Here is a 27,014-nt window from a genome sequence, read left to right as displayed (position 1 = left end):
GAGCCTGTGGACCATACTTTTGAACAAAAATGTGATAATTTCAATATTGCAACGAAAATTTACATTTGAAGTCTATTTTCCCCTATAAGCGAACTGACTATGAAAGAGGGACTTCTGGCCTTTTCATTGATTGGGATGCTGTATATGTTCAAATACCTCATATATTGAAAAATTTGTAAAAAAAAAACAGAATTTTTACTGTTTTTACTGTAGTATGTCTTACTTAACTTTATCAACTGGTAATTTGTGGTTTCTCTAGGGACATTTATTCACATAACGAGATTAGTTTGTATTCTGAATTCAATAAAGTAATACCTTCTAACAGACGTGTAAGTGCAATGTTTATCTTATTGAATGATTCTAAAATATTAATTGATTGAAATGTTATTAAACTAAGAAGACATCATGGTTTTTGCTAACAAAGAGCAGTATGAATTTGGAATGGAATTAGACCATGGGGTCATGGGTCTAGTTCCCTATGGTCACGGTGATTCTAAAAGCTCTGATGATAAACTTGCTTGACGCAGGAAGACATTACATGCTGAAGATTCTACATGGTTTGCAGACAAAAACAAAAGATGCAGGGAGTTGGGACAGAAATACTTGGGAAGACAAAAATAACACTATTTGGGATTACAATGTAGATAAGAAACCACGTACATTAACGGAATTAATCATGAAATTTTATTGAAGCAAAAGGTCGTAAGGCAGAAATACAAGGTCGTAAGTACAATGTGTCATGTTTTATATTAAATATTAGCCGAACCGGTCCACGTGCTGGCCCTTGAAACAGTTTATGTTACCTTTTCTTATGTCAATTATATTTTTTTGCATCGCAAATTAGTTGGGATATGCAAGTGACTATCAAAAACAAGTAAGAACGTCGTTAAATTCGGCCAGGCCGAACTTGAATTTTACTTCAATTGGTTTCCTTTCGTATATGAAATAGACTAAATACCAAATTTCAGCAATTTCGGTAAAACAAAATACCGAAATTCGAGAGGGACAGTTCTATGGGGCTATATGAAGGCGTTGACCTATATAGACAAATTTATGGGAAAAAACGAAGAATAAATACCAAATTTCAGCCATTTCGGAGAAATATTGAGGCCACACCTTCAAAATACCAGAAATCGGAAGGTACTGTTATATGTGGGCTATATGAAGGCGTCAACACCAAACGTCCTACAAGTAATAGAAACTTCTATACCAAATCACGAAGATCTATCTTAAAAATTGCGAGATGTACAGTGTTGCGCATATCAAAAGCAACAAATCCAGGATTTTGCATTATTTAAATTTTTCGATCGGTTACAATTTTTTAAGATGTAATATTTTGTGCCCAGTTATTCTTTGTTATGTACAGAGAGCTTTCAGCAAGTTGTTTCTGTACTTTGTAGTTGGATGTAATAACAACAACAACAATATTGACTGATCCTCGAGAATGGGAAATGCAAAACAAAAGCAACAATAGAATATTATAAACATTTTATTGTAGTCGGTGTTAATTAACTGTACTTTTGACTTAAATTTGTCTTTTGGAGCATGGCTGTGTAATTTTAGAAAGAATTTGCATTTGTTATCCTAACAGGGCTGCCACTTTCTACAACTTTTCCCAGGGTATGGGGAAATATCAAAATACCCTCAAATTAAAAATTTTTCCCTCATATAAAAATTAAAATTTTAAAATGTTCATTCAGAAAGTGGATTAAAATCAACCATTCTTATGTTTGCCGTGTAATAAAAACGTTAAACAACCGAATATGGGTAAACACAATACATCCTGTTGTAAACCCCTTGAGGCCATCGGCACATTGTGGCTAAAAACGTCGGGGAAACTTCAAAAATAATGCGAATAGGAACTTCAAAGAATTAGTTGGGGCTCTTATTTCCGATATATGGCCCAGAGTATTTCGCAAAAGAAGTTTTGAAAACGATTTGAAAAGCTACACAGCTCCCAACTCAAACTACACAACGGTTAAGAACCCATTGTTTCAACCAACAATGGGTAAAATATCATAATATGGCTAAATAATTCAAGTTTTTAAATTTTTTTTTTATTAAATCTTATATAAAAATATAATTTATTAAAAATTAAATAAAAATATCATATTGAGTCGTTTGAACCATATAAAATATTGCATATTCTACCAGAGTTTCCCAAATTGTCTTCCTTTTGTGTATGACAATGGTTTCTTCGCCAGTGTATAACTTTTCAAATTGTTTTCAAAACTTCTTCTGCGAAGTACTCTGGCCCATATATCGGAAATAAGAGCCCCAACTAATTCTTGGAAGTTCCTATTCGCATTATTTTTGAAGTTTCCTTAACTTTTTTAGCCACAATGTGCCGATGGCCTCAAAGGGTTTACAACAGGATGTATTGTGCTTACCAATATTCGGTTGTTTAACGTTTTTATTACACGGCAAACATAAGAATGGTTGATTTTAATCCACTTTCTGAATGAACATTTTAAAATTTTAATTTTTATATGAGGGAAAAGTTTTAATTTGAGGGTATTTTGATATTTCCCCATACCATGGGAAAAGTGGTAGAAGGTGGCAACCCTTTCTAAAATTACACAGCCATGCTTCAAAAGACAAATTTAAGTCAAAAGTACAGTTAATTAACACCGACTTCAATAAAATTTTTATAATATTCTATTGTTGCTTTTGTTTTGCATTTCCCATTCTCGAGGATCAGTCAATATTGTTGTTCTTGTTATCCCATCCAACTACAAAGTACAAAAACAACTTGTTGAAAGCCTTCTGTACATAACAAAGAACAACTGGGCACAAAATATTACATTTTACAAAATTGTAACCGATCCAAAAATTGAAATAATGCAAAATCCGGGATTTGTTGCTTTTGATATGCGCAACACTGTATCTTAATTTCAAAAGACGGACAGACGGTCATGGTTATACCGACTTGGAATTTTACTCTGATCAAGAATATATATCATTTATACGGTCTCCGCTGAATATATCGATATGTTACAAACTGAATGAGAAATTTAATTATATCCCCCATATTATGGTGGAGGTTATACAAATCTTCAGAAATGTTGGTGTCGATATGCAATTTTAACATACCGCCACATAACTGATGACTTGAGGCATACCGACTGTGTCCACCTTCTTATAATGTATCTTATATACCTGATGAAACTATAGCTATCACTGTTTTGCCTTCTAATCTAAACACTTGCTTTCCAATAAGACCAAAGCTTCGTTATGCATAACATCTGGATTGGGGAAACGGAATCGTTTGTAAGTTTTATATAAATAGCGCATTTAAAAAATAGGGCACAGGTGTAACCCGCTCCTCCGAAATTCAACAAAATACATAGCCTACTTCCACCAAGGGACATCCCTGTGCATAATCTGAAAATTACATGGAACAAGTACTTAGGGTCGGAGATTCAACAACCGTTGCCTCGCAAATTAATTTTCTGACCGACACTTTCATAGCTTTTGCAAAAAATAGGGCCTGCCCCAGCCCCTTCCAAATTCAAAAAAATATAAAGCCTATTTTCACCTCGGTTGTTCCTTGCATATTCTCTGAAATTTTCAAAAAAATCGGTTCAGCAGTTTTTGAGTCTATGCGGAACATACAAATATACACACATAGTCTTTTATATATACGATTTCACCCAAAAGTTTTGGTCCATTAAACCCGCTAATAATTATCTCATCACCATGTTAAATTGCAAGCTTATTCTTTGTTTAAACTCAAATCATTCATAAAATTTCGCTCCGATCGGAATATTACTGCGATCTACAGGACAGCTACAAAGACGGGTAAAAATTGTGGGTTTCGTCCATTTCACACCTTTCGATCATAACCAACATTTAATGGGGTCACTTCTGGTCGGAACCCGACCTCTCCACAAAATTTCGTGACGATCGGTCCAAAATTGAGGTCTGGAGTTTTGTTACAATTGTTAATGGATGGACGGACACACATAGCTAGAACGCTTTATCTCGTCAAGATATGAAAAACTGGAAAGGGGAGGGGGTCTACGACGAATACTTCGCGATGTTACACGAATATTGGACAAAACAAACTCATAATACCCTTTCCACATTGTTTTGTAAAGTATAAATATTTTATTTTAAAAACGTCCGTAAATTGTAGGAAAAGGTCGTAAGTCCCTACAAAAATACAAAACTGTACAAGGAAAAGGTCGTAAGTCCAAAGACATCCAATTATCTCCCAAACACGATGGAATTTTATCAAACAAAGTACAGATATTGAAGCGGAATAAATAAACGAAAAATACTGCCATTACCACCATAAAAAATCTTTAATACAGAAAGCGCTGGAATGTTTTTTCTTCCTCCTGAAAAATTTATTGAGAGGGACTTACGACCTTTTCCGACGGAGCAGACGATTTACTTCTTTCACAACAATGTGGAAAGGGTATTATAAGTTTGTTTTGGTAAAAATTCATGTAACACCGCGAAATATTCGTCGGAGACCCCCAATGTGGTATACCAATCTTCATATCTCGACGAGATAATGCGATTTTGAGATGTGTGTCCGTCCGTTCGTCTGTCCATTATAAATTGTAAACACGCTCCAGGCCGCAATTATGGACCGATCGTCACGAAATTTTGTATGGAGGTCGGGTTCAGGTCAGAATAGATCCCTATTCTTATTGGTGATGATCGAGAAATATTTAGCGGATGAAATGGATCAAAAACATAATATTTATTCAATTTTCTAGCGGATTTGTAGTTTGCCGATCAACGCGAAATTTTAAACAAGGTAAGGGTATATGACGAAGATGAAGCTTGCAGTTTGAGATGATGATCAGATAATATTTAGAGGGTTAAATGGACCACAACTTTTGTGTGAAAATTGTAAAAAATTTTAATATACAGCTTATATCTTTATTCTTAGAAGACATATTCCGGTTAAGTAAGCTATACTGGGAAAATAAACTTGTGACCTTTCATTGTTGTAAAATAATGCAGATTAATCTCGGGTTTTGTTGTTTTTAAATTTTGCCTTTGCCTTTCCCGAAATTAAATAAATTTTAACTACATCCCACTTTAAATAAACTGTAGATCCCCATATCAGGAAATATGAATTAGGATGTACTCGTTGATATGAGAGAAGTCTCCTTTGTCCCTTATGGGATGTTTGTGGAACAATTATTATATTATTATTTAAACTTGATGTGATAAGGTGGCAGAATCCAAAAAGTTATTTCTTACAATAAGTTTATTTGTTCCATAAATGAATTTTGATTTGCTGAAAGCTAATTTCCAGGGGTAGTGGTGTAGGGTATCACATGGTCGGCCCGTCCGACTATAGCCCTCTCTTACTTGTTTTTCCCTATACTTTCCAGAGGTATATTGATGTTTTCAAAGCCAAAATCGGACTGTTTTGCATTGGTCCATTATCCGACAATACATATTGAGTCAAATATTCATTCTTTGCATAGTTGCCTGTGGCCGATTCGTCATTGTTTACTGTTAATATGGTCTCAAGCGTGTTTTACGTGTATGAAGACCCTTCATGACGGCTTTTTATCACTGAACTTTATCACATTCAATACTATTAGTCCATTATTAGCGGCAAAAGTCATAAAAGTGCAAAATAACTACAAAAATTTTCAAAAAAATTATTAGTTTTATAGTACTGCTTTTTCCTTTGCAATACATTTATTGTCAACTAAAAGTAGTAGCTAATTCTTATTTTAGTCCGTAGGCTGTTTGAGGACATTGAGCAGACAACCCTCAGGCCAAGCTTGAAACGTTGGATAGTCAATTATATGTGTGGACGCCAGTCTTACGTGGGCTTCAGGAACAAGAAGTCCAAACCCCGTAGAGTGAAACAGGGTGTTCCCCAATATGAGGTGATATCTCCGGAACTGTTTAACCTCTACCTCTCCTGTATTCCGCCCCCTCCAGACGGCATCGAGATCGTAACGTATGCGGATGATTGCACGATCCTGGCGTCAGGTACCTTCCCTGATGACATCTGTGAGAGACTGAACACCTATTTATCCGGTCTTACCACCTTTTTCCACTCGAGGAATATGTAAATTTCCGCCACAACGACGGTAGCAGAATTCCGACCACAAACTGCCCTAAAAGTTTATGGATCTTCGACAAACTAAAAAGCAGGAACAAGGTCCTCAAGTCCCTAGCCGGCAACGCTTGGGATGCAGATAAAGAAACGTTGTTGACCACATATAACGAGATAGGTCGGTCTGTGGTAAGCTATGCTGCTCCAGTTTGGTCCCTGAGATTATGTGATACAAATTGGAAAAAGATTCAAAACTTTCAGAATGCCGCCCTGAGAACAGCAACAGGGTGCCCTCTTCAAGTCTTCAGTGGACCATCTACATGAGGAGGCAAAGATTCTTCCAGTAAAGCAACATAATGAGATGCTTTCGTTGCAGTACTTGCTTGGGTGTTACCGTGAGAGCCATCCCAATCACCATCTGCTGGCTAGGTCCGACACATTCAGGCATATCAGGAAGGATATTCATGCTCTAGAGAGGGAGGTCCAACAATACGGGAGAGAACCCCTAGATCAACAGGCATATCAAGCAGGTTTAAATAGTATTCACACGGATGCAGTTGCTAAAGCTATAAGCAAATATAGTGTGAATAAAGTTCTCGGAGTACATCCCCCATCTATCGCAGCTGAGGAGGGTCAGCTGCCTCGACAAACCAGAGTAGTTTTGGCTCAACTACGCACGGGATATTTCGAGAAATACGCGTTTAAAGTTTCTATGCATATACAAATGTTCCCTTCCAATGGTAATATCTCAGCAAATTTTGATCCGATCGAATTCCTTTTTCACTTGCATTATTGATCATTGAGCTGGATTCCAACGAGAAATTAATTTAAAAAATAATTCTAAATATGATCTTCTTCGCCAAATAAATAAAATCAGCTTAGCCAGGCTGGGATTTGAACCACGTCCTTGAAAAACACAAGGAAAAAAGTGTCACGACGTGTTAGTGTTCAGAGTCAAAACTCATTAACAAAGGCGAAACATGCCATGTCACATAGTGGTGGGTTCGAGTCGTCGGTTTTTTTTTTTTCACTTGCATTATTGATCATTAAGCTCGATTCCAACGAGAAATTAATTAAAAAATAACCAACTTTTTGCCTTAAAGGTTTATTATGTCGTTTGTTGGTGGTAGATCTAAATTTGTTGAGACGAATGGTATCTTTTCCGAGTACTGTGTTCATTGCTTCTGCGGTTACACAGGGATCGGTCCTAAGTCCCTTACTCTTCACTCCCAATGTTAATGGTTTATCATATTGCGTCAAATACTTATGTGTCATTATAGACAACAAAATTTGGTGTCCATATCAAGGGTAAGATATATCTTACTCTCCGTAGATTGTAAACTACAGGTATTTACTTGCCCTTATGGATAGAGGTTAAAATTGGTCATGAACTTTTAATGCCACATATACATACGGTCCAAAATAATAAGTACATCATAGTTTATTTTTTATGTTGTACTTCACAATCAGTTTTTTCTTTCTGTAGAAAAATGTAAACTACGTTACATTTCTATTTGTAACCAATGATGCAACAAGAAAAAAACGAAAAAAAAAACATTTTGTTTCTGTGTCACTTTTGTCTAAAAGCCCTAAATTTTTGACCAAAAAATAAGTACATTTTGAATTTTTTATTATTTAACATCGAGTAAATTTGAATAAAGGTTGATTAGTAATTTAAATGTACCAATAATATTAGACACAATTAAAATAAAAATTAATTGATGTAAAGGTCGAAATAAGCACACCCTTTAGAGAGGAGATTTGTGTTTTGAAACATTTTGAATTTTCTCGTTACTTTCACTGGCTATAATGATATCGTCTACGTAAATTAAGACATAAACAGTTGATTTGTTCTGTTCTTTTACGTAAAGGCACGGATCAGCTTTTCCCCTTCTGAATCCAGAATTAACTAAAACAGTGTTTATTCGCAGATTCCAACAACGTGCTGATTGTTTTAGACTATAGATGCTTCTTTTCAATTTGAAAACCAAATTTGACTTGCCCTTTTCAATGAAGCCTTCTGGTTGCCGTGTGTATATACATTTCAGAATCGATCTCGTCATTCAGGAATGCTGTCTTAACATCAATGTGTTTCACTTTCATATTTTTATAGCTTGCCACTGCCAATAGAGTCCGCAGAGTTGTTTGTTTTACCACAGGTGAAAACACTTGATTCATCAGTTGTTGTTGTTGTAGCAGCATATAATGCTGGGTTAGCAGCCGCTGGCCGAAACACTTTTGGTTTCGGGTCAATCCGGTACGTAAGAACCCGCTGCCGTGGGAGTAGTTTTCTTCACTTTGAAAACCCACTTACAATCAATCAATTTGCGTCCTTTAGGCATTTCCACAAGATCCCATGTTTTATTGTCATGTAGCGACTTGATTTCCTCATTCATAGCTTTCATCCACTCCTTACTTTTGGACCTCGATACAGCATCTTTGTAAGAAACAGGATCCTCCGCATGAGAAACTTTACACCCATATCTTTCAGGCGGCACGCTTTTGTTTGCTCTTGTTGATACTCTTCTTTCAGCAGTGTGAGTTGACATAACATTTTCATGAATTTCTTCTCGTTGTGACTCATCAGAAGATGACGTTGAAAGTATTTCATCTGCAGACCCAAAACCATGAAATTCGTCTTCATCTTCCCCACTTGATATGCCTTCATTTTCTATATCATAATTTGAAAATTCTAAGGGTACACTAACCATATTCTCCGGCGTTCTTTCGACTTCAATTAAATCACTACCCCTGTGACAGCAGTCTGGTTTAATAAATTCCACATCTCTACTAATAACAATAGCGTTCGTCTTAGTGTTGAGTAAACGATATGTCTTCGATTCATCACAATAGCCAATCAAATTGCATTTGACCGCAACATTAACCAACATTCTTCTCTTTTGTTTGTTAATACTCGTATGTGCGTCTGCAACCGATCCAAAACCTCGAATATGACTTAAGCTTGGAGTTTTGTTGAACCACATTGAAAAAGGAGTAACATTTGTAACGGAAGTTTGAATTCTGTTTTGAACATAATTTGCTGTGTTCACAGCTTCCGCCCAAAATTTTGCATGAATTTCAGAGTCATTCAACATGCAGCGAGCCATCTCCATCAAGCTTCTATTTTTTCTTTCGGCTACTCCATTTTGTTCAGGAGTGTAGGGAGCCGTTAATTGATGAAGTATCGCTTACCAAATTGATTTTCCGTCATTTCAACAATTTTTTTATTTTATCAAAAACCATATCCTTGGTTTTTAAAAAATAAACATGACAGTACCGGCTGTAGTCATCTATCATTGTTAAAAAAAAAACGGTTACCACTCGGAGTTGTATTCTGCATTGGACCGCATACATCCGCGTGAATTATATCCAAAATAGGTTCGGTCTTTGTTTCTGACGCCTTTGGAAAAGTTTTTCTTATTAATGTTGATTGTAAACATACCTTACAAGCAGACGATCATGAGCATTTCTTTATATTCAATCCAGCAGCTAGACCTTCACTAGCACTAGTCTTGATTGCTTGAATATTTCTATGACCCAATCGACGATGCCACATATGAATGCATTCCGCTTTGTAACCACACAATTTATTCGCCATTTGACACTATTAAGGATATACAAATTATTCCTCAATCTTTCTGTAGCACAAACTTGACCATCCATCAATATTAAACATCTATCCGAATCAAAATGCACCTTGTAACCTTCATTTGTCAATTTCCTTACTGAAAATAAACTTCCATCAAGTTGTGGAACGTACAAAACGTCTTGTACACATATTACTTTGTTTTGACAAATCAGACGACATTCACCAATGCCACTTGCCTTTAATTCGGTACCATCAGCCAAATATATTGAATCATTTTGTTTCCTGTTCAACCTGTAAATCCTTCATCGCAGCTCATATGACAAGTTGCAGCCGAATCTATGAACCAATTATGTTCCTTTCTTTTTGACGTAACTCCGAAGCAATGATTTTTATTTTCTTTATTCTCCGCAACATTTGGGCGATTTCCATTTGGTCTTCTGTTCGTACAATTTTTCTTTATGTGGCCCATCTTACCACATGAAAAACATTTTGGCTTGAATTTCTTTTGAGTTTTAAATACCGTATCAGCCAATGGAGTTTTTCCTTTACCAAATCCACCGTTAAATCGTTCTCTGGGCGCATCTCTAACGTTGAAACCAACGAATTGTATTCCTCCGGCAGGCTCACAAGCAAAAATGCAACTGTTTTGTGCTCACCAATTTCCCCACCAAGGCCATTTAAACGATCCACAATATCCATAAATTCTGTTATATGTTCTTCCATCGATTGACCTCCTTGCATTCTCTTTGTTGATAATTGGCGTAAAATACTTAGGGCCATTATTACATGTGTTCTTTTACTATCTGATGGTTTTGAAAATGCAAAATAAACTAATTTGGAGGCAATAAAAATATAATTTCGCATTGAAAGTTAATGGCAAGAAGCTCCTCCTTGAAATTCAATCATCACTTTTAACTTTAAGTTAACCGGAACGCCTTAAATCTGTTCGGTAAATCCAAAATATAACAAAAGAAGACTTATAATAATGGGGGTTATTTTATTTGTTAAATTTGACTTCTCATTGTGCTTCTTTAAAACATTCCAAAATTCCTTAGCCGTCTTAAGCTTCTTGATATGAACTTTTTGAGATTCTTACACCGCTAAACCGATTGTTGCCCTAGCTTTTCCGTCACGAATTACCCATTTCGCATCAGGGGTACTTGGCACTTCTCCAGCGATGATATCCCATATTTCCCATTCCAGCAACAGCAGCTCCATATTGAACTTCCAATTATGATAGTTGGAATTGGAAAGTTTTGGAAATTGCACATTTGCTCCATTCATTTTTGTCCGTAAAAACACAAATTACTGATTTAAATTAATTGTCGCAAAGCGAATTAAAATTCCCAATTAATACCACGTAAGCGCTGGGCCAATAACCTATTGGAAAGTTTGAAACACGCAGTGGTTCTATATTGATAAAGTTTCTTTATTGAAGTTTTAGAATCGAATGGAAAAATATTGAAAATATTTTTCACATAAAACAGGTATACATACAGTCTGTCGCAAAAGTTAGTATACACCGTTGAAACCAAAATGTATTGGGGATAAATATCACTATAACTTATTGAAAACAACAAACAATTAGTTTTATTTGATAGGCAAGAAGGTTGTCTTCCGTAATAACAATTAAAAGTGAGCAATATTTGCATACATAAGCAAATGTACGGTTCGAATCCAAAAAAGACCAAAATTTATATCGCAAAAGTTAGTATACAACTGAGAATTCCCGTGGAACTGTTTAAAAAATTCTTGAAATTTTTGAACAAAATGAAACTAAATCTGTACTTAAGATCATAAAGAGTATATTAATTGGTTTTAATTACAGTTATAGTACTTATAGTGACAAGTCCAACGTACACTGGATCATAAAATCCACAAAATTTGGTCATCTTCAAATACAGCAACTGTAGTCCGATTTGAATCCATTTCACAAAATTTTCACATTTTAGCAATGTTTACATTTATAATAACTTTTTGCAAATAAAATGCTTAAGAACACAAGAAACAATTTATTTTATGGTATTTTAATTACTCAGCAAAATGTTTGTATTCAAAAAGATAGTCATAGGTGCAAGAAATGTCAGACTGCATATTTGTTTGTAGCCAAAAAAGTAGTTGAATCATGATTGCAAGTGACTATTGGAGTTATCATGAACGGCAATTCCCCGTGATTTTTTTCAATTTCTCCCTTAAGTTGGAAAGGCGGAAGGACGAAACTCACGGGGAAATTTCATTCATGATAACCCCCTATGTCTTTTTTACGTGAAAGAAGTCAGCAATCAATTTTAGATATTTATCACATATTGGCATGACTCTATGCAAGAAGCTTTTTAAGGTGTTTTTGGGTATTTTGGGTAATAAAAGCTAACTTTCTAGAATAAAAGTATTTGAATTTTATTTGCACTCAGTTGCTTTTTAAAATGATTTATTTGAGATATTCCATTGTTTTATATTCATTATATTTCAATTTCATTAATACTATCGAACTATTATCAAACTACTGTTTTTTCAAACAAAAATGTTCTACAAAAACATGAGTTTGGTAGTAATTTGAACGAAACTAGAAAAAGAGGCCATAAATATTAATTAGAAGTTACCACAACTCTTTTAAATACCTTTTCCAAATGGCCCTGTGGTCTCAAGTCAGTGAAAATCCTCGCTTAATAGATGTTAACTTCCCCCATATCCTCAAATTGCATGCTTGCGAATCAATTTTTAAATGAATCGAAAAATCAATTCAAAATACTTTCCATGGAATGTATATTTATTCACTACAAAGAACTATTGCAAAAAGTGTGCTTAAGAAGCAAATTAGACAGTATCCTCACTGCACCATGCCCTTGTAAAAATCATGACTTCTTTCACGTAAAAAGATGTAGTCCGAAATCACTTGCACTCATGATTCAACTACTTCTTTGGCTACAAACATTTTGCTGGGTTGTATATACATTGTACACCAACAATTGGACAACACAATGTTGCTACAAACAGAAGAATAAATATTTTATATGGATTTTTCAGCAGAATAACAGTACAAAACATGCACCCCCATATATCAAGGATTAGTTCCAGGACAATATAATGAAGTTACATGACTCGCCTAGGCAGTAATCGGACATGAATCCAATAGTAAACCTTTGCGGACATTTAAAACAGTGCACTGGTAAACAATCATTCCAAAATAAACATCAAATTTGAATTTTATACAAAAAATGTGGTATTAAATTACTTTTTGAGATTACAGCAAACTTCTAAGCAATATACCAATAAGAATAAAAAAGTAGTTCAAAATAAAGTTGAAAGCACTAAATATTAATAATATAAACATCCTTAACTACAGTTCATCCTAAACAATTCACAGTTGTCGCAATCACAAAATTTTTGGCCAAAATTATTTTTTTGAAGTTTCATATTTTTATAATTTTTTTGCGCGGAATAATAAAAAACACTTCAAACCATCCGAAAATAATTGGTTTTTCTAAATACCATTAATAGCCGCTCGTTGGTGTAATACTAAAGTTGAAAATTTTTTGTATAAAAAATAGAATAGACTGTGTGCTGTAAAATATATACTTTTTGGTGTGCTGTGTGGTCGAATGGGTATACGAAATTCAGACCAAAGTTATTATGAATCTGGAAGCTGATAATAAGTGCTTTCATAATATATAAAGAAAGAACGAAGAAAGTTGTAATATCTGGGTAGGGAGATAAAAGTTTGTGTGTATATTGAAAATTATTTTTTACAAATATTTTTGAAATCTTCTTAAACTTTAGAAAAAATGTAAAAATATCGTCTCCTCCAAAAAATTGTTGGAAGCTGGCAGGGGTATGTACTATCATATTCAGATGAAATATTTTGCCTTATTTTGCCTTTTTTAGAAAAAATGTATTTTTCTACTTTAAGTTGAGTGAAATTTTTTATAAATTGTATATAGTATTGAACTGAAAATGTGGGATAAAGACAAAGTTTCATCCGATTTTTCTTAAAATTGATATTTAAGGTTTTAATAGTATAAAAAACATTTCTGCAACATTTTTTGAAAATTGGCCCACACTGTGACATAGCCGTACCGTCCGATTTAAGATATTTTAAAGATTTTAGCGATATTATTTAACCGATTCGGCTCTAACTTTGCATTTTGACTTCATGGAAAGTATAAACTGTTTGTACCAAATATTTTGGTTAAGACCTCCCACAACGGCGCCTCACTATTTAATTAATTTTCGCTGTTTTTGGCGAAAATACATTTCAATTGATATTTTGGGACATTTGATTAACCTAGTAATCAATTTTAAACCTGCCATCTGAAGTAATCGAATTGTTAGTTTGTGAACTAAACGATGAATTACGGCCCGCGAATGATACTGATTGTGATGAAACCCCAGATGAAGAATTCGAAGAAGAATATGGCGATGAAAATATAGTTCTGGAAAACGAAATATCTACATATATTCAATAATTAATTAATTTAAAACTTAATAGAGTTCTTTTATTTTCTTTACTTAATAGTATAAAACAACCTTCTTAAGCCTGTTTTAAGTCATACTTTTATAAAAAGAGTAAATTTTGAATTATGTTTACCGCATTTTATTTTGTTTTACAACTCATGTTTGTACTAAAACATCACATTTTGTACCCTAACATTTTGTATGCCTTTGCATATCTAAAAACCTAATAAATAGTACTATATTGTACCTTATGATTGCAGAAACGCGTTTTAACGGATTTGCAATAAATATTAATATTATTATAATAAATATTAATCTATTTATAAACGAAAAGTATACATTATGTTGTATTAAATAATTTTGGCCAAAAAAATTTGAATTGGGACAACTGTGCAATTATACGAATATTAATTAATGATTTCCAAAATGTACTTATTATTTTGTCCACCAACTTTTATGATATTTTTTAAATATCGCATTTAGAAGTTTGTTTAAATTTAAACTGAACTATATTTTACAGTGAATACATTTCCTGAATTGAACGAAAAATATGCATACTAATGTTTGTACTTATTACTTTGGCCATATATGTATATATGTACTTAAGATTGAACATAAAAGAAACATTTGTTTATAATATTCGCATTTGGAGACATAGGCTGACTTCCATATCGTCAGATGGTTTGTAGTTTTTAAAACTTCGTCAAAATATTTCAGTTGCACACTCATTCATTGTTCCGCGAGACTGCATCAGAAATAAAAACTATAAATGTTTGCTTTTTACCTGTGCTAAATATGCGCAATTGTGAAGTTTTGAAATACATAGCTCCGTATTTCTTAAATATTACGGCGTTACTTCAGACATTTGCAATCATTTGCAAAGTCAGCCATATTTCTTCGTTTTGAAGATAAGCAGACTTGCGAAATATATTTTTTATTTTTAAAACTGATTCGCTATTTTCTGTAATTTACTTGTTGTTATCTCTTAAGTAGGAACACAGATTATAATTCCTCAATCTATAACTGCTATTATGAAAAATCATTTCTTGTCCGCATTACAAGATGTTAAAACTATGTATCTCCCTATAGTATTAAGTGTTTTTTACATATTAAAACGCTTTTCGTTCGAAATTGAGTCGCTACCATTCCAAAACTAGGCATTTCTATCTTTCAATATATTTTTGTAGACTTTTTAGCTTTATATATGATACGTTTTGTCCTATCAATTCAATGTTTAATGAATTCAATCGTGACCGACGCTCGCCAAAAAACGAAGGTCGTTAGGGTGGTCCAAAAACGGCTGTTGTGACAGAAAAAATTAAGCCGTTAGTGAACGGATAATGCAAAATCATATACCGTGAGGTGGATGCATCCTTGGGCATTTCTTCCACCAACTAACATTTGATATTGCATGAACACCTGGCCGCAAAAGGGATTTTTCTAGTCAGATCAAGCACAATTTGACAATCGCTCAAAAAAGACTCTTGTCGATTTATGCAAAGAATTTGTGAATAAGTGCGATCGCGGTGCTTCAAACGACTTTCATAAGATCCTCACAGACGACGAATCTTGGATGTATGCGTATGAGCCGGAAACAAAACAGCAATCGATGGTGGGGGGGTCAACGAAGTCGAGCCAAATTGTTCATGGAAGAAGTTGCTAAAGCGTTCTAAAACCAAATTTTGGAGGTGTCCCAATCGGAGTAGAAAAAGTGTTAAAACAATTGGTTTGAGGCAAGATATCTTTCTAGCTCCCCTCGTATTATACAATAGTCCGCCTACATCAACGACAACTGTCAACATACTTTAAGTAAAGAGCCTAATTAAAATGAATTAGTTACTCCATGTTTACATTAGGCAATTTTCTTAGCGGCAATTGTCAGTTTGAAGGAGAGAAAGGTGAGGCATAAGGTAACCCTTTGCCTCTCAGCACCATCTCTCACCAACAAACTGGCAATTGTCGCAAGGAAAATTGCCTAATATAAATATGGACTTAATTAATTTTCTATGGATCTCTAAAAGAACCAGAACGCAGTCCTATGAAATGTGACACGATGCATCTATCCCATGTATTCTGTGTACCTCCTATATTAGAATTAGAAGAACAATCCTAGTTTAGTTCTAAATTTCGCATCTGTATGAAAATTTTACCATCGAAAGATCTTTTTATGGGTGCCACCGTGGTGCAATGGTATGCACACCCGCCTTGCACGGTCGTGGGTGCGATACAAAATTTTAAACGGTGATGTTGGCGACATTTTCCTGAGTATTTCAGCCACGTAAAACTTTCTCTATAAGTGGTGTCTTAGGACACGCCGTTCGGACTCGGCAATAAACAGTAAGTCCCATATCATTGAGTTAATATGAATCGGGGTGCACTCATTGATATGAGAGAAGTCTCCTTTGTCCCATCTGGGATGTTTGTGGAACAATTACAATTAGATCTTTTCATCCTCATTACGGAAATATACAGTCTTCCAAAAAGTCTAAACCGGTTAAATAAATGTGTTATGCATTGTAAATTCTTCACTTTTTAACCGGCACACAGTCTTGTAAAAACTTACCCTCTTGCAGATTTGGCACAAGTTTGTAAACAATATCTTGCATTGTACGGTCAAAACTAATGTACTGGAGCGGGTGGGATTGGTGGATAACATTTTCGCAAGTAGGACACGTTTTCTTCTCCTCCAAATGTTTGACTAAGCAGCTTTTACAGACTAAAAACAATGACAATATATCAGAACAATAATTTCACAGCGGAATATGTAAATGTATGTATGTATATACTAACAGGTATGTAAACATTCAGTGACAGTAGTGGCATCGATAAAGTATCCACCACATATTTTGCACGTGATATGTGGATTTATCGACTTTAGTTTAACTCTCCTTTCCATTTCTAAGAACCCAACTGCTCATATCAGAATTTCAGTAGCAAAATATTCTAGTTTTTTTTCACCGTCAAAAATATAAAATCAACCTGACAACAGATCAGATAACTAAGCCGAGATGTATTCGCGGCGGCGGCTGTTATACAAAACATTCGGCCGCGACTAACTTCGAGAAAGACGTCGACGTCGGTTAAGCCGATATCCGATATACTCTTACCGGCCACAAAAATTTGGCAGAAATAATCGGATGTTATATATAGGCGTATTTAACAAACCCACCGGGTTTTAAATGTCAATTCTATTGCGTATATGTCAAGTAAATTCTCGTAAAGAAGGTTAACCCCACAAAAAGCAATAATATAACCAGGCTATTACAGAAATAAAGGTAGGAACAGAAACGTTGCTTGCTTCCCAAATGTCAAATTATAAGGGAATGCCAGTGCCTCTTTGCAATTCCGCCGGCGTTCCCCATATAATTTGACATTTGAAAGCAAGCAAGGAGCTGATTCACTCACGGTCTTAAATTCTAGCATAATTGTAATTTAATACTTTTTTTAAATTTTACTCTTAATGTATTGGTCAGTTACAGAACTGCAAGAGTCTACTAATTTTCACTATTTTGTCCGATAACATAAAGGAAGAAGCCGTTGAAAGTCGCTTACATCGCGGCGGCCCAGTTCTGTCCAAATAAGTCGGCGGCGGATGCACGCCGGCTCGGCGCCGATCGACTCCGCTGTCTGCCTCAACATTAGGTTGGCTACACTAACTATCACTGTCAAAATAAAATCTACGTTGCCACCTTGTTTTAATGAATAATAAAGGTGTTCGTTTAGAGCATGGTACAATTACAAAGGTAGATACCTCAGCCCAGCTGATCGAATCTAAAGTCCAATTTACATATGCACAATAAATGATTTCGTTTTACGAAATCCTAGAAACAAATGAAGTGTATTTACATCCGTTTTTTGCGTCATTTGCTTACGCACACAATCGTACATACACACTTATACAATAACACATACACACGCACACAATTTTATATCAGAAAAATAAGAATTTCACAACACAAGTGTTTACCAACTAACTTGACTTAATTCAAAATTAAAAAAGACATAATTGTTGCATGTTTTTTAACCATTTATTTTCACTTTTGTAATCGTTTGAGTATTTTTGTTTTTCTACAACACACACAAACAAACAAAGACATCATAAAACAGTTGCATTTCAATTTCTTTATTCAGTAATATGGAAGCCTTAAAGGCCAATAATATATTACACAGTACTAATGTTAATGTTTATGAGAAAACAGGGCTGCTTATAATAGTATGGTGGCAAAAATTCTCAAATAAATAAAATCTGCTGAGCCGGGCTGGGGTTTGAACCCACGTCCTTGAAAAACACAGGAAAAAAGTGTTGTCACGGCGTGTTAGCGTTCAGAGCCAAACTCATAACTTTCAAAGGCAGCGCTAAGCGTTTGTCATGAAAGCGCAACTAAATGGGAAAATCCTCATTGTTGTTGTAAAATACAAAACAAAAATGCATTTGAAAGAAGAAAAGTTCGAGGACATCGAAGCCGCTCCACATCCGATATGTCTGAAGAGTCTTTACCGAAGACGAAACATGCATGTCACATAGTGGTGGGTGTGTGGGTTCGAATCGTCGGCTTTCGTTTTTCACTTGCATAATAGATCATAAAGCTCGATTAAAAAAATTAAAAAATTAATCTTAAAAAAAAATGATCTTCGCCTAAAAAAAAGGCAAAAATTCTCAAATAAATAAAATCAGCTGAGCCAGGCTGGGGTTTGAACCCACGTCCTTGAAAAACACAGGAAAAAAAGTGTTGTCACGGCGTGTTAGCGTTCAGAGCCAAACTCATAACTTTCAAAGGCAGCGCTAAGCGTTTGTCATGAAAGCACAACTAAATGGGAAAATCCTCATTGTTGTTGTAAAATACAAAACAAAAATGCATTTGAAAGAAGAAAAGTTCGAGGACATCGAAGCCGCTCCACATCCGATATGTCTGAAGAGTCTTTACCGAAGACGAAACATGCATGTCACATAGTGGTGGGTGTGTGGGTTCGAATCGTCGGCTTTCCTTTTTCACTTGCATAATAGATCATAAAGCTCGATTAAAAAAATTAAAAAATTAATCTTAAAAAAAAAAATGATCTTCGCCTAAAAAAGGCAAAAATTCTCAAATAAAGTATGGTGTTTTGTTTAGAATAAATGACGCAGCTATCGTCATTTATTTTTGTATGGTAAATGAAGCAAAATGTTGCTTGTTTTAGCAAATAAATAACGCAACAGCCCTAAAACCTGTTTTTGGGCTAATGTAAAAAACACTTAAAACGTCAAAAAACTAGGAATTCGCCATGAAAAATAAATACAAAAACCATATGATTCGGTAGTGGGTACTTTACACTGTATGTTGTTTTACATATGAGTTGTCACTGCTCCCATACAAAATGTATATGGAAAGTGACAACTCATATGTAAAAAACATGCCGTGTAAAGCACCCATAAGTAAGAGATGACATGTGTTCACTTTATAGACAAACACAAGCGATAAAAAGAGACAACAAGAGACCATTTGCCGAAAATTTTGACAGTTTACATTACAAAAAAGTTGCTTTGTTGTAGCAACTCGCCGATGCATCTACCTGTGTAATTGTACCATGAGGTCAAAGACATAAATACAACTAAGACTAGACAAAATGCATGCAACAAAAAAATGTTTACCAAACTTTGTATAGAAACATTTCCCTTAACAGGTTGCAGTTAATTCAAAATCGCAACCAAGGAGGAACATTTCATGTAATGGTATCAGAAACGAAATTTATGAATTCAAGGATCTATTCAAGAATAATTCTATGTCAATTGGATCGGTAAATTCGGTTAAATACGTAAAAATGTATAAAAGAAAAAAATGTTATATCACCATATCGTGATATAACATTATGTTAAATTCAAAAGCCATTCACTGAAGAATGATAGCAAAAAAAATGTCTTATCTTGTTGTATTTATGTCTTTGATGAGGTAAAGTAAGTACTACACAAATACAACTCAACAACAACCACATAGGAATTTGTTTTTGTTTGTAACGTTAGGCGGCCATCAGACCATCTGCTTTTTCACATGTATGTTCCCTGCCAGCAATTGGAAGTGAGTTTTATCTAATTTTATAAATGAGGATCTTTTTGGTGTCTAATTTTCTGTAAAAATGCGACATTTGTCTAATATACAATAACAATTGCTTTGTTATCCCATTTGTATCGTATCCAGTCACCATTTAGAAAAGAATACGATAGACAAATAACAACAATAACATATGTATCTAAAAATAAATGTAAGCTATCTTATTTATATCCCAATGAAGGATGAAAATTAGATAGACATATCTATTTTCCATCCTTTATTTGGATACAAATTAGACAGCTTACATTTATTTTTAGAACTGTTGTAAGTTGAACAAATAAGACATTTGTACACAGATGGTTATATACGCAGGTGGTGCAATGGTAAGCATGCTCGCTTTGCAATCTGAATGTCCGGGGTTCGATTACCAGGTCAGGCGACATCACATTTTTCAAATGACAAAATTAATATAAGCGACAATTCCTGAAACAATTATAAAAATATAAATATAAATAATGAATTATAAATTAAATAATAAAAAACCAAAAAGTTAAAAATAACCCAAACAAAGGATTAACGACACAACAACAACAATAAAACAAAACATAAAATAAAAAGGAATTAAATTAAGTTAAAAAGAAAATCAAAATAAAATTTTGTTCTTTTTTATTTATTATTATTTTTATCAAGTTTTTAGCTATATTAATGTTTTATAGTTAAAAAAAAAGATTTGTCATTAAAAAAATGTCGACTGGCCTGGGAATCGAACCCGGGCATTCAGATTGCAAAGCGAGCATGCTTACCATTGCTCCACCGATATTATCGTTTTAATAACTTTCTGAAGTGTCCAATTAGACACTCAAAAAAGTATCTAATGAGTGGAACAGTTCTTCCCGAGAGCTTTATCTTTTTGGATAAGAATGCGACTATCGCATTCGTTTGTGCAATCTAATTGAAGTGACTCATTGGACAATAAACAGATAGCAAATGTTGGCAGGGTTGGTACTTTGGGTATATATACTAATATACAGAACAGCTGATGCCATACATGTGAAAAAGCAGATGGTCTGATGGCGGCTTTAGTGTCAAAGATAAATATAAACAAAATAAGGAAATGTCTATAAATTATGGGAATTTAAAAAACTAATTTTTTCACATTTGATTGAATATTTTGGAAAACATGAATGAAAACTCGTTAGGCCCATACCTATATACGGACGTATACCCAGGGCGTGTGTGGTGAAAAAAGTAGAACACATGTATTCTTATGAGAACTACCGAAATACGTCGGGCGTATACTTTTTGTAAGTTGAAGAAGTTTAACTTTGACAGAAGGTTATTGTTTGTATGTGTGTGTGTTTTGTATTTTAAAAACAAAAGCATAACAAAACATGAAATACAATTCATTGCAAAGGAAAATTATTTGTTTTACGAATGAAAACATTTAAGTAAGTTTCGGTCGCGGATTTTGTGTTTTAAATGTGATTTGGGTATTACGGACGCTCAGAGAGCGTTGTTTTGGTAGGTTGGTGAAATATTTGTGTACGTCCCGTCGTTATTTAGGTTTAGCAGTTAGATTTTCAATTTGAATGTTTCCATATCATTCCACTAAATGCATAATTTCTCACAGAAAGTAGAATTCTTGCAAAATTGTCTGGGGTCGCTGGTAATTCATCGAAAAAAGAAAAGCTGCTTCAAACTTTTGTTTTTAGGGCTTTATTCTTTTCAAGTTTAACAAAATACCACGCATATTAACAAATATTGTGCCGCCTCTATAAGCGGTGTTTTAGTGTGCGGCATGCCGTTCGGACTTGGAGGAGGTTACATGTCAATGATATGAAGAAGTCTTTAAGGAGATTTTTTTTTTGATGAATAAATTTGTTCTTCAAAAAAATATATATCCCTAATATACATCTAACATAGAAATAAGTATATAAATATATAAATTTGACACTAACATTACAGCCCAGTTCAGTCAGCTGGGTATTGCTGTTACCTTTTTTTCTACCATGGTTTAGTATTGAAAATGTTAGCATATTATACTACTAATGCTAACTAATGAGCAAATAAGGAATTATTTTATCGCTCAGACATTGTAAATGTTAGTCTTGGTTGATTAAAATCAAGTTTGTATATCAAAGCAAATTTAATTTGTTTGCCTTTTTTTTACAAATTTTGACATTTTAAATGATTTTTTTGTAGAAATGCACCGATGCATCTACCTTGTTTCTTGTGCCAGCTTGCAATTTTTTATTTTCTAGCAACATATTGCAAAAAACAGAGGATTTATGACGAATTTAAAACAAATCAACTCAATTTTTTTTTTTTTTTTTTTTTTTTTTTTTTTGTATGGGAAATGGTAGATTAACGTCGGATTTAGTAAATAAGTCCTAATAATCCAGCTAATGAGTTCATATCTAAATAGCCTAATACATAATTTATAAATCGACCACAAAAATATGACCGTTTTCAAAACGAGAAAAATAAACGATTATCGGATTGCATCACACCTAGTTTTGATCAAATTTTCCATAGAAAAATGTATGTATTTTCAAAATCGGAAAATGTACATAGTTTTTGACTCGTTTTGCTCTCGAAATCGATTTTCATCACATACCTGTATGATTTTGAGACATTTTAGCCGTGTCTCTATTTTTTTGTCATTCCCGTGCGCTAATGTGTTTTTTAAGAAAAAAAATGCTTTACCCTGCGTTTACAAATGCCAGTATTGGCAAGACAATTGCAAAGTTACAATCCATTTTCACCAATATTCATACTTTTCTCTATACATATTTAAAAATTTATAAATGTATTTGTAAAAAAGGTTTGTATTTTTGCTATTGTCTTGCCAATACTGGCATTTGTAAGTCCCAATTTACATTGGGCGAGTTTACTTGCGGCAATTGTCATTTTGTAGGAGAGAGAGGTGAGGCATATGGTAACCCTTTGCCTCTCAGCACCCTCTCCCACCTACAAACTGACAATTGCCGCAAGTAAACTCGTCCAATGTAAATTGGGACTAAACGCCGGGTTAATCCGTTTATTTGTTTACACCCAGAAAAAAGTTCGGAAGTTGTGCAATGCAGAGTTATGATTTCAATACATCTTTCGATGCAGTCCACACGGAGTTATGAAAACGTACTGCGCTCGATACATTTTGGAAGCACTCGCTTATAGATCCCTAGCTAAGCAAGCCATTTTTTTGATCCCTACAGTCGCAGTCTTTTTTTTTTTGTGAACACAAGAAAGAGTGTTAAAATTGTAAGAATTTGCTTTATAAAAAATAAAGAAATACAAAATAAAGTTATGAACATTGCTGTAATTCACGAGACGCCAATTATTTTTGAAGTGGAGTTGGAGTTTTTTGGAAATCTGAACTGAAGTAGGAGTAAAAATGAAAAACCATTTGGATGATGAAGCAATATCAATTTCGATGTCATAAAAAGCAGAGTAAAGGAAGTAAAGTTAGTTACGATCAAATTTAATGGAGAGTTTTTATAATTTGTATTAGTGTAATAAAGTTAATATTCTTGTTTACTCGAATAAGCAATGTATTTTATTTATTTTGGGATATTTGCAATGGCTTGCATTTTATAGCATCTTTAGACTGCATTTAAATTCAATCCAAAACACTACATCAAAGGCTGTGATTTGGATCGAAAATGGAGTGCATCCTAGCTGTGCTCTCTCTTGTAAAATTCATAGGAAAAGATGTACTCCAGCGGCAATTGTTCTAGTGATTTAACTGCATCCGCGGATGCAAACTTTTTGCTGGGTATGTAATCTGTCAATGTAACGACAATTCCCGTTATAGCTCATTTCGACTAGCCATAAATCCTCGACCTGATTTAATAAATCCAGTACAAATCTCATTGCATTTAGATATATACTTTGGAGGATTTAAATGACAGTCAGCTGATTTTTGTTCATAGCACAATTACCAAAGTAGATGCATGAGCCCATCTGATCGTATTTGAAACGTCAAACGAATTTTTTGTAAATTGAATTCGTCTCAAAAAACATAAGCCAAATTACAAATTTATTGCTTAATACTGAAATTGTTAGCACATTATGCTACTAATGCTAATTAAAGAGCAAATAAAGAATTATTGCATCGCAGTTTGCCCATCTTAAATAAATAAACGAATTATTTTATCGTTTAGACATCGTAAATACCCTGGTATAATTACCAAGGTAGTGGTATCTCACCAGCTGTTCGAATATAAGAAGTCAAATCCCTTTATAAAAAAATTATTTTTGTTGTAATTTCCCTAACAACATAAAGAAAATTTTGACATAATGCTTGGTTTACATTTACGCACAAGAAACAAGGTAGATGAATAAAAATAATTTAAAATGTCAAAATTTGTAAAAAAGGCGAACAAATTAAATTTGCTTTGATGTACAAAGTTAATTTTAATCAAAGACATAAATACAACAAGATAAGACATTTTTTTGCTATCATTCTTCAGTGAATGGTTTTTGAATTTACCATAATGTTATATCACGATATGGTGATATAACATTTTTTTCTTTTATACATTTTTACGTATTTAACCGAATTTACCGATCCAATTGACATAGAATTATTCTTGAATAGATCCTTGAATTCATAAATTTCGTTTCTGATACCATTACATGAAATGTTCCTCCTTGGTTGCGATTTTGAATTAACTGCAACCTGTTAAGGGTAATGTTTCTATACAAAGTTTGGTAAACATTTTTTTGTTTGCATTTTGTCATGTCTTATAGCTCATTTAGACTAGCCATAAATCCTCGACTGGATTTAATAAATCCAGGAGAAATCTCATTGCATTTAGATATACATTTTGGAGGATTTAAATGGCAGTCAGCTTATATTTGTTCATAGCACAATTACCAAGGTAGATGCATCAGCCCATCTGAACGAATGTGACACGTCAAAAGAATTTTTTGTAAATTGAATTCGTCTCAAAAAACATACGTCAAATTACAAACTCTTGTGTCAGACACTGAAAATAACACATGAAAATATTTTAGCTTTTAGGAGAGAGCGGAGTTGAAGGAGCTCCCTTTCTCCCTTCTTACCCATAAGCTCAAAACATTTTCATGAAAATTTTCATAGTCTGGCAGAAGACAAATGTATTGTTTAATACTGAAAATGTTAGCACATTATGCTACTAATGCTAACTAAAGAGCAAATAAAGAATTATTTTATCGCAGTTTGCCCATCTATAATTAATTAACGAATTATTTTATCGTTTAGACATCGTAAATATTAGTCTTGGTTGATTAAAATCAACTTTGTACATCAAAACAAATTTAATTTTTCCGCCTTGTTTACAAATTATTACATTTTAAATTATTTTTAGTGTAGCAATTCACCGATGCATCTACCTTGTTTCTTGTGCCAGCTTGCAACTTTTTGTATTTTCTAGCAACATGTTGCAAAAAACAGAGTTGTATACGAGGATTTATGCCAGATTTAAAACAAATCCACCCAATAGGAGGATTTATTTTTGTATGGGAAATCTGGTAGATTTTGGCTGGATTTAGCAAATAAAACCTGATAATGCGCTAAATCCGGCTAATAGTGCGGTTACACTACAGTTTTTTGCCGGGTTAACCCACTTTATGAGGATTTATTGCTTAATCTGGTCAAATCTGACCAGATTTGCCATACAAAAATTAAATCCTCTCACAACTGGGTTTATTTTAAATCCGGCACAAATCCACCAGAAATACAGTGTTGTATTCGTTATTTGTGCAAAATAATCCAACTCTACTCAAAAAGTACCAAAAGTTGCAACTGTTTTTGCAACAGAATTTGTCGTGTTTTACACGTTTGCGATTGGTCGCATAAGATTTTATGGAGTTAATAAATCTAAAGTTATTTGAAAATCATAAAATTATTTATTTTTTACATTAGACACTTTTTAACAAAAAGTACGCTTGATACCATGATACAAAAATGTATCCCTGTGTTTAAATATACCAATATGAGCAAAGAGGGGAAGATATCTCATACGAGAAATTGTAAAAGTATAACACACGACTTTATTAGTTATTTTGTATGTATACGTAAACAAACATCAGCTGACAGTTTATATCCTCGAAAAGCTAAGTGTAACCAGCAAAGATTAACCCACTGGATCTATTAAACCCAGTGGGTTAACCTTCAATAGTGTAACCGGGGTATAATGGTGTCATATCTCAATGGCATATTAGTTGTATTTATGTCTTTGTTTTAATCAACCAAGACTAGTATTTACCATGGCACAATTACCCAGGTAGTGGCATCGTAAAATTTTGAATATGTTATGCTAATGCTTGGTTTACATTTACGAAATCCACTCGATTTCAACTGTCAAATCCATAGGTTAAACGTCAAATGAAATCCAGATGAGATTTCATTTGACGTTTGAGCTATGGAATTGAGAGTTGAAATCGAGTGGATTTCGTAAATGTAAACTTATGCTTGGTTTACATTTACGAAATCCACTCGATTTCAACTGTCAATTCCATAGCTCAAACGTCAAATGAAATCTCATCTCTTGATTTCATTTGACGTTTAACCTATGGATTTGACAGTTGAAATCGAGTGGATTTCGTAAATGTAAACCAAGCATTAGCATAACATATTCAAAATTTTACGATGCCACTACCTGGGTAATTGTGCCATGGTAAATACTAGTCTTGGTTGATTAAAACAAAGACATAAATACAACTAATATGCCATTGAGATATGACACCATTAGCCGGATTTAGCGCATTATCAGGTTTTATTTGCTAAATCCAGCCAAAATCTACCAGATTTCCCATACAAAAATAAATCCTCCTATTGGGTGGATTTGTTTTAAATCTGGCATAAATCCTCGTATACAACTCTGTTTTTTGCAACATGTTGCTAGAAAATACAAAAAGTTGC

The 27,014-nt window shown here is 33.9% G+C and overlaps 1 protein-coding gene across 1 annotated transcript in view; it reads right to left on the bottom strand.

Annotated features, from left to right (window-relative positions):
- Nucleotides 1-17,169, bottom strand: part of l(3)73Ah (polycomb group ring finger 3-like lethal (3) 73Ah) — a 36,545-nt gene extending 19,376 nt beyond the window's left edge. Inside the window, exons 1-2 of the mRNA XM_073980174.1 lie at nucleotides 16,872-17,169; nucleotides 16,645-16,797 (exon numbers count right to left, since the gene is read on the bottom strand). Coding sequence (XP_073836275.1) covers nucleotides 16,645-16,797; nucleotides 16,872-16,977 — 259 coding nt within the window. The 5' untranslated portion in view covers nucleotides 16,978-17,169. The remainder of the gene's footprint in view (nucleotides 1-16,644; nucleotides 16,798-16,871) is intronic.
- Nucleotides 17,170-27,014: the final 9,845 nt, after the last annotated feature.

This window comes from Musca autumnalis, unplaced genomic scaffold (assembly GCF_047663935.1).
Source record: "Musca autumnalis isolate F117 unplaced genomic scaffold, ASM4766393v1 scaffold_4, whole genome shotgun sequence".
Taxonomy (NCBI): domain Eukaryota; kingdom Metazoa; phylum Arthropoda; class Insecta; order Diptera; family Muscidae; genus Musca; species Musca autumnalis.
The sequence above is the reverse complement of the archived record's forward strand: the minus strand, read 5'-3'. Positions and strand labels throughout refer to the sequence as shown.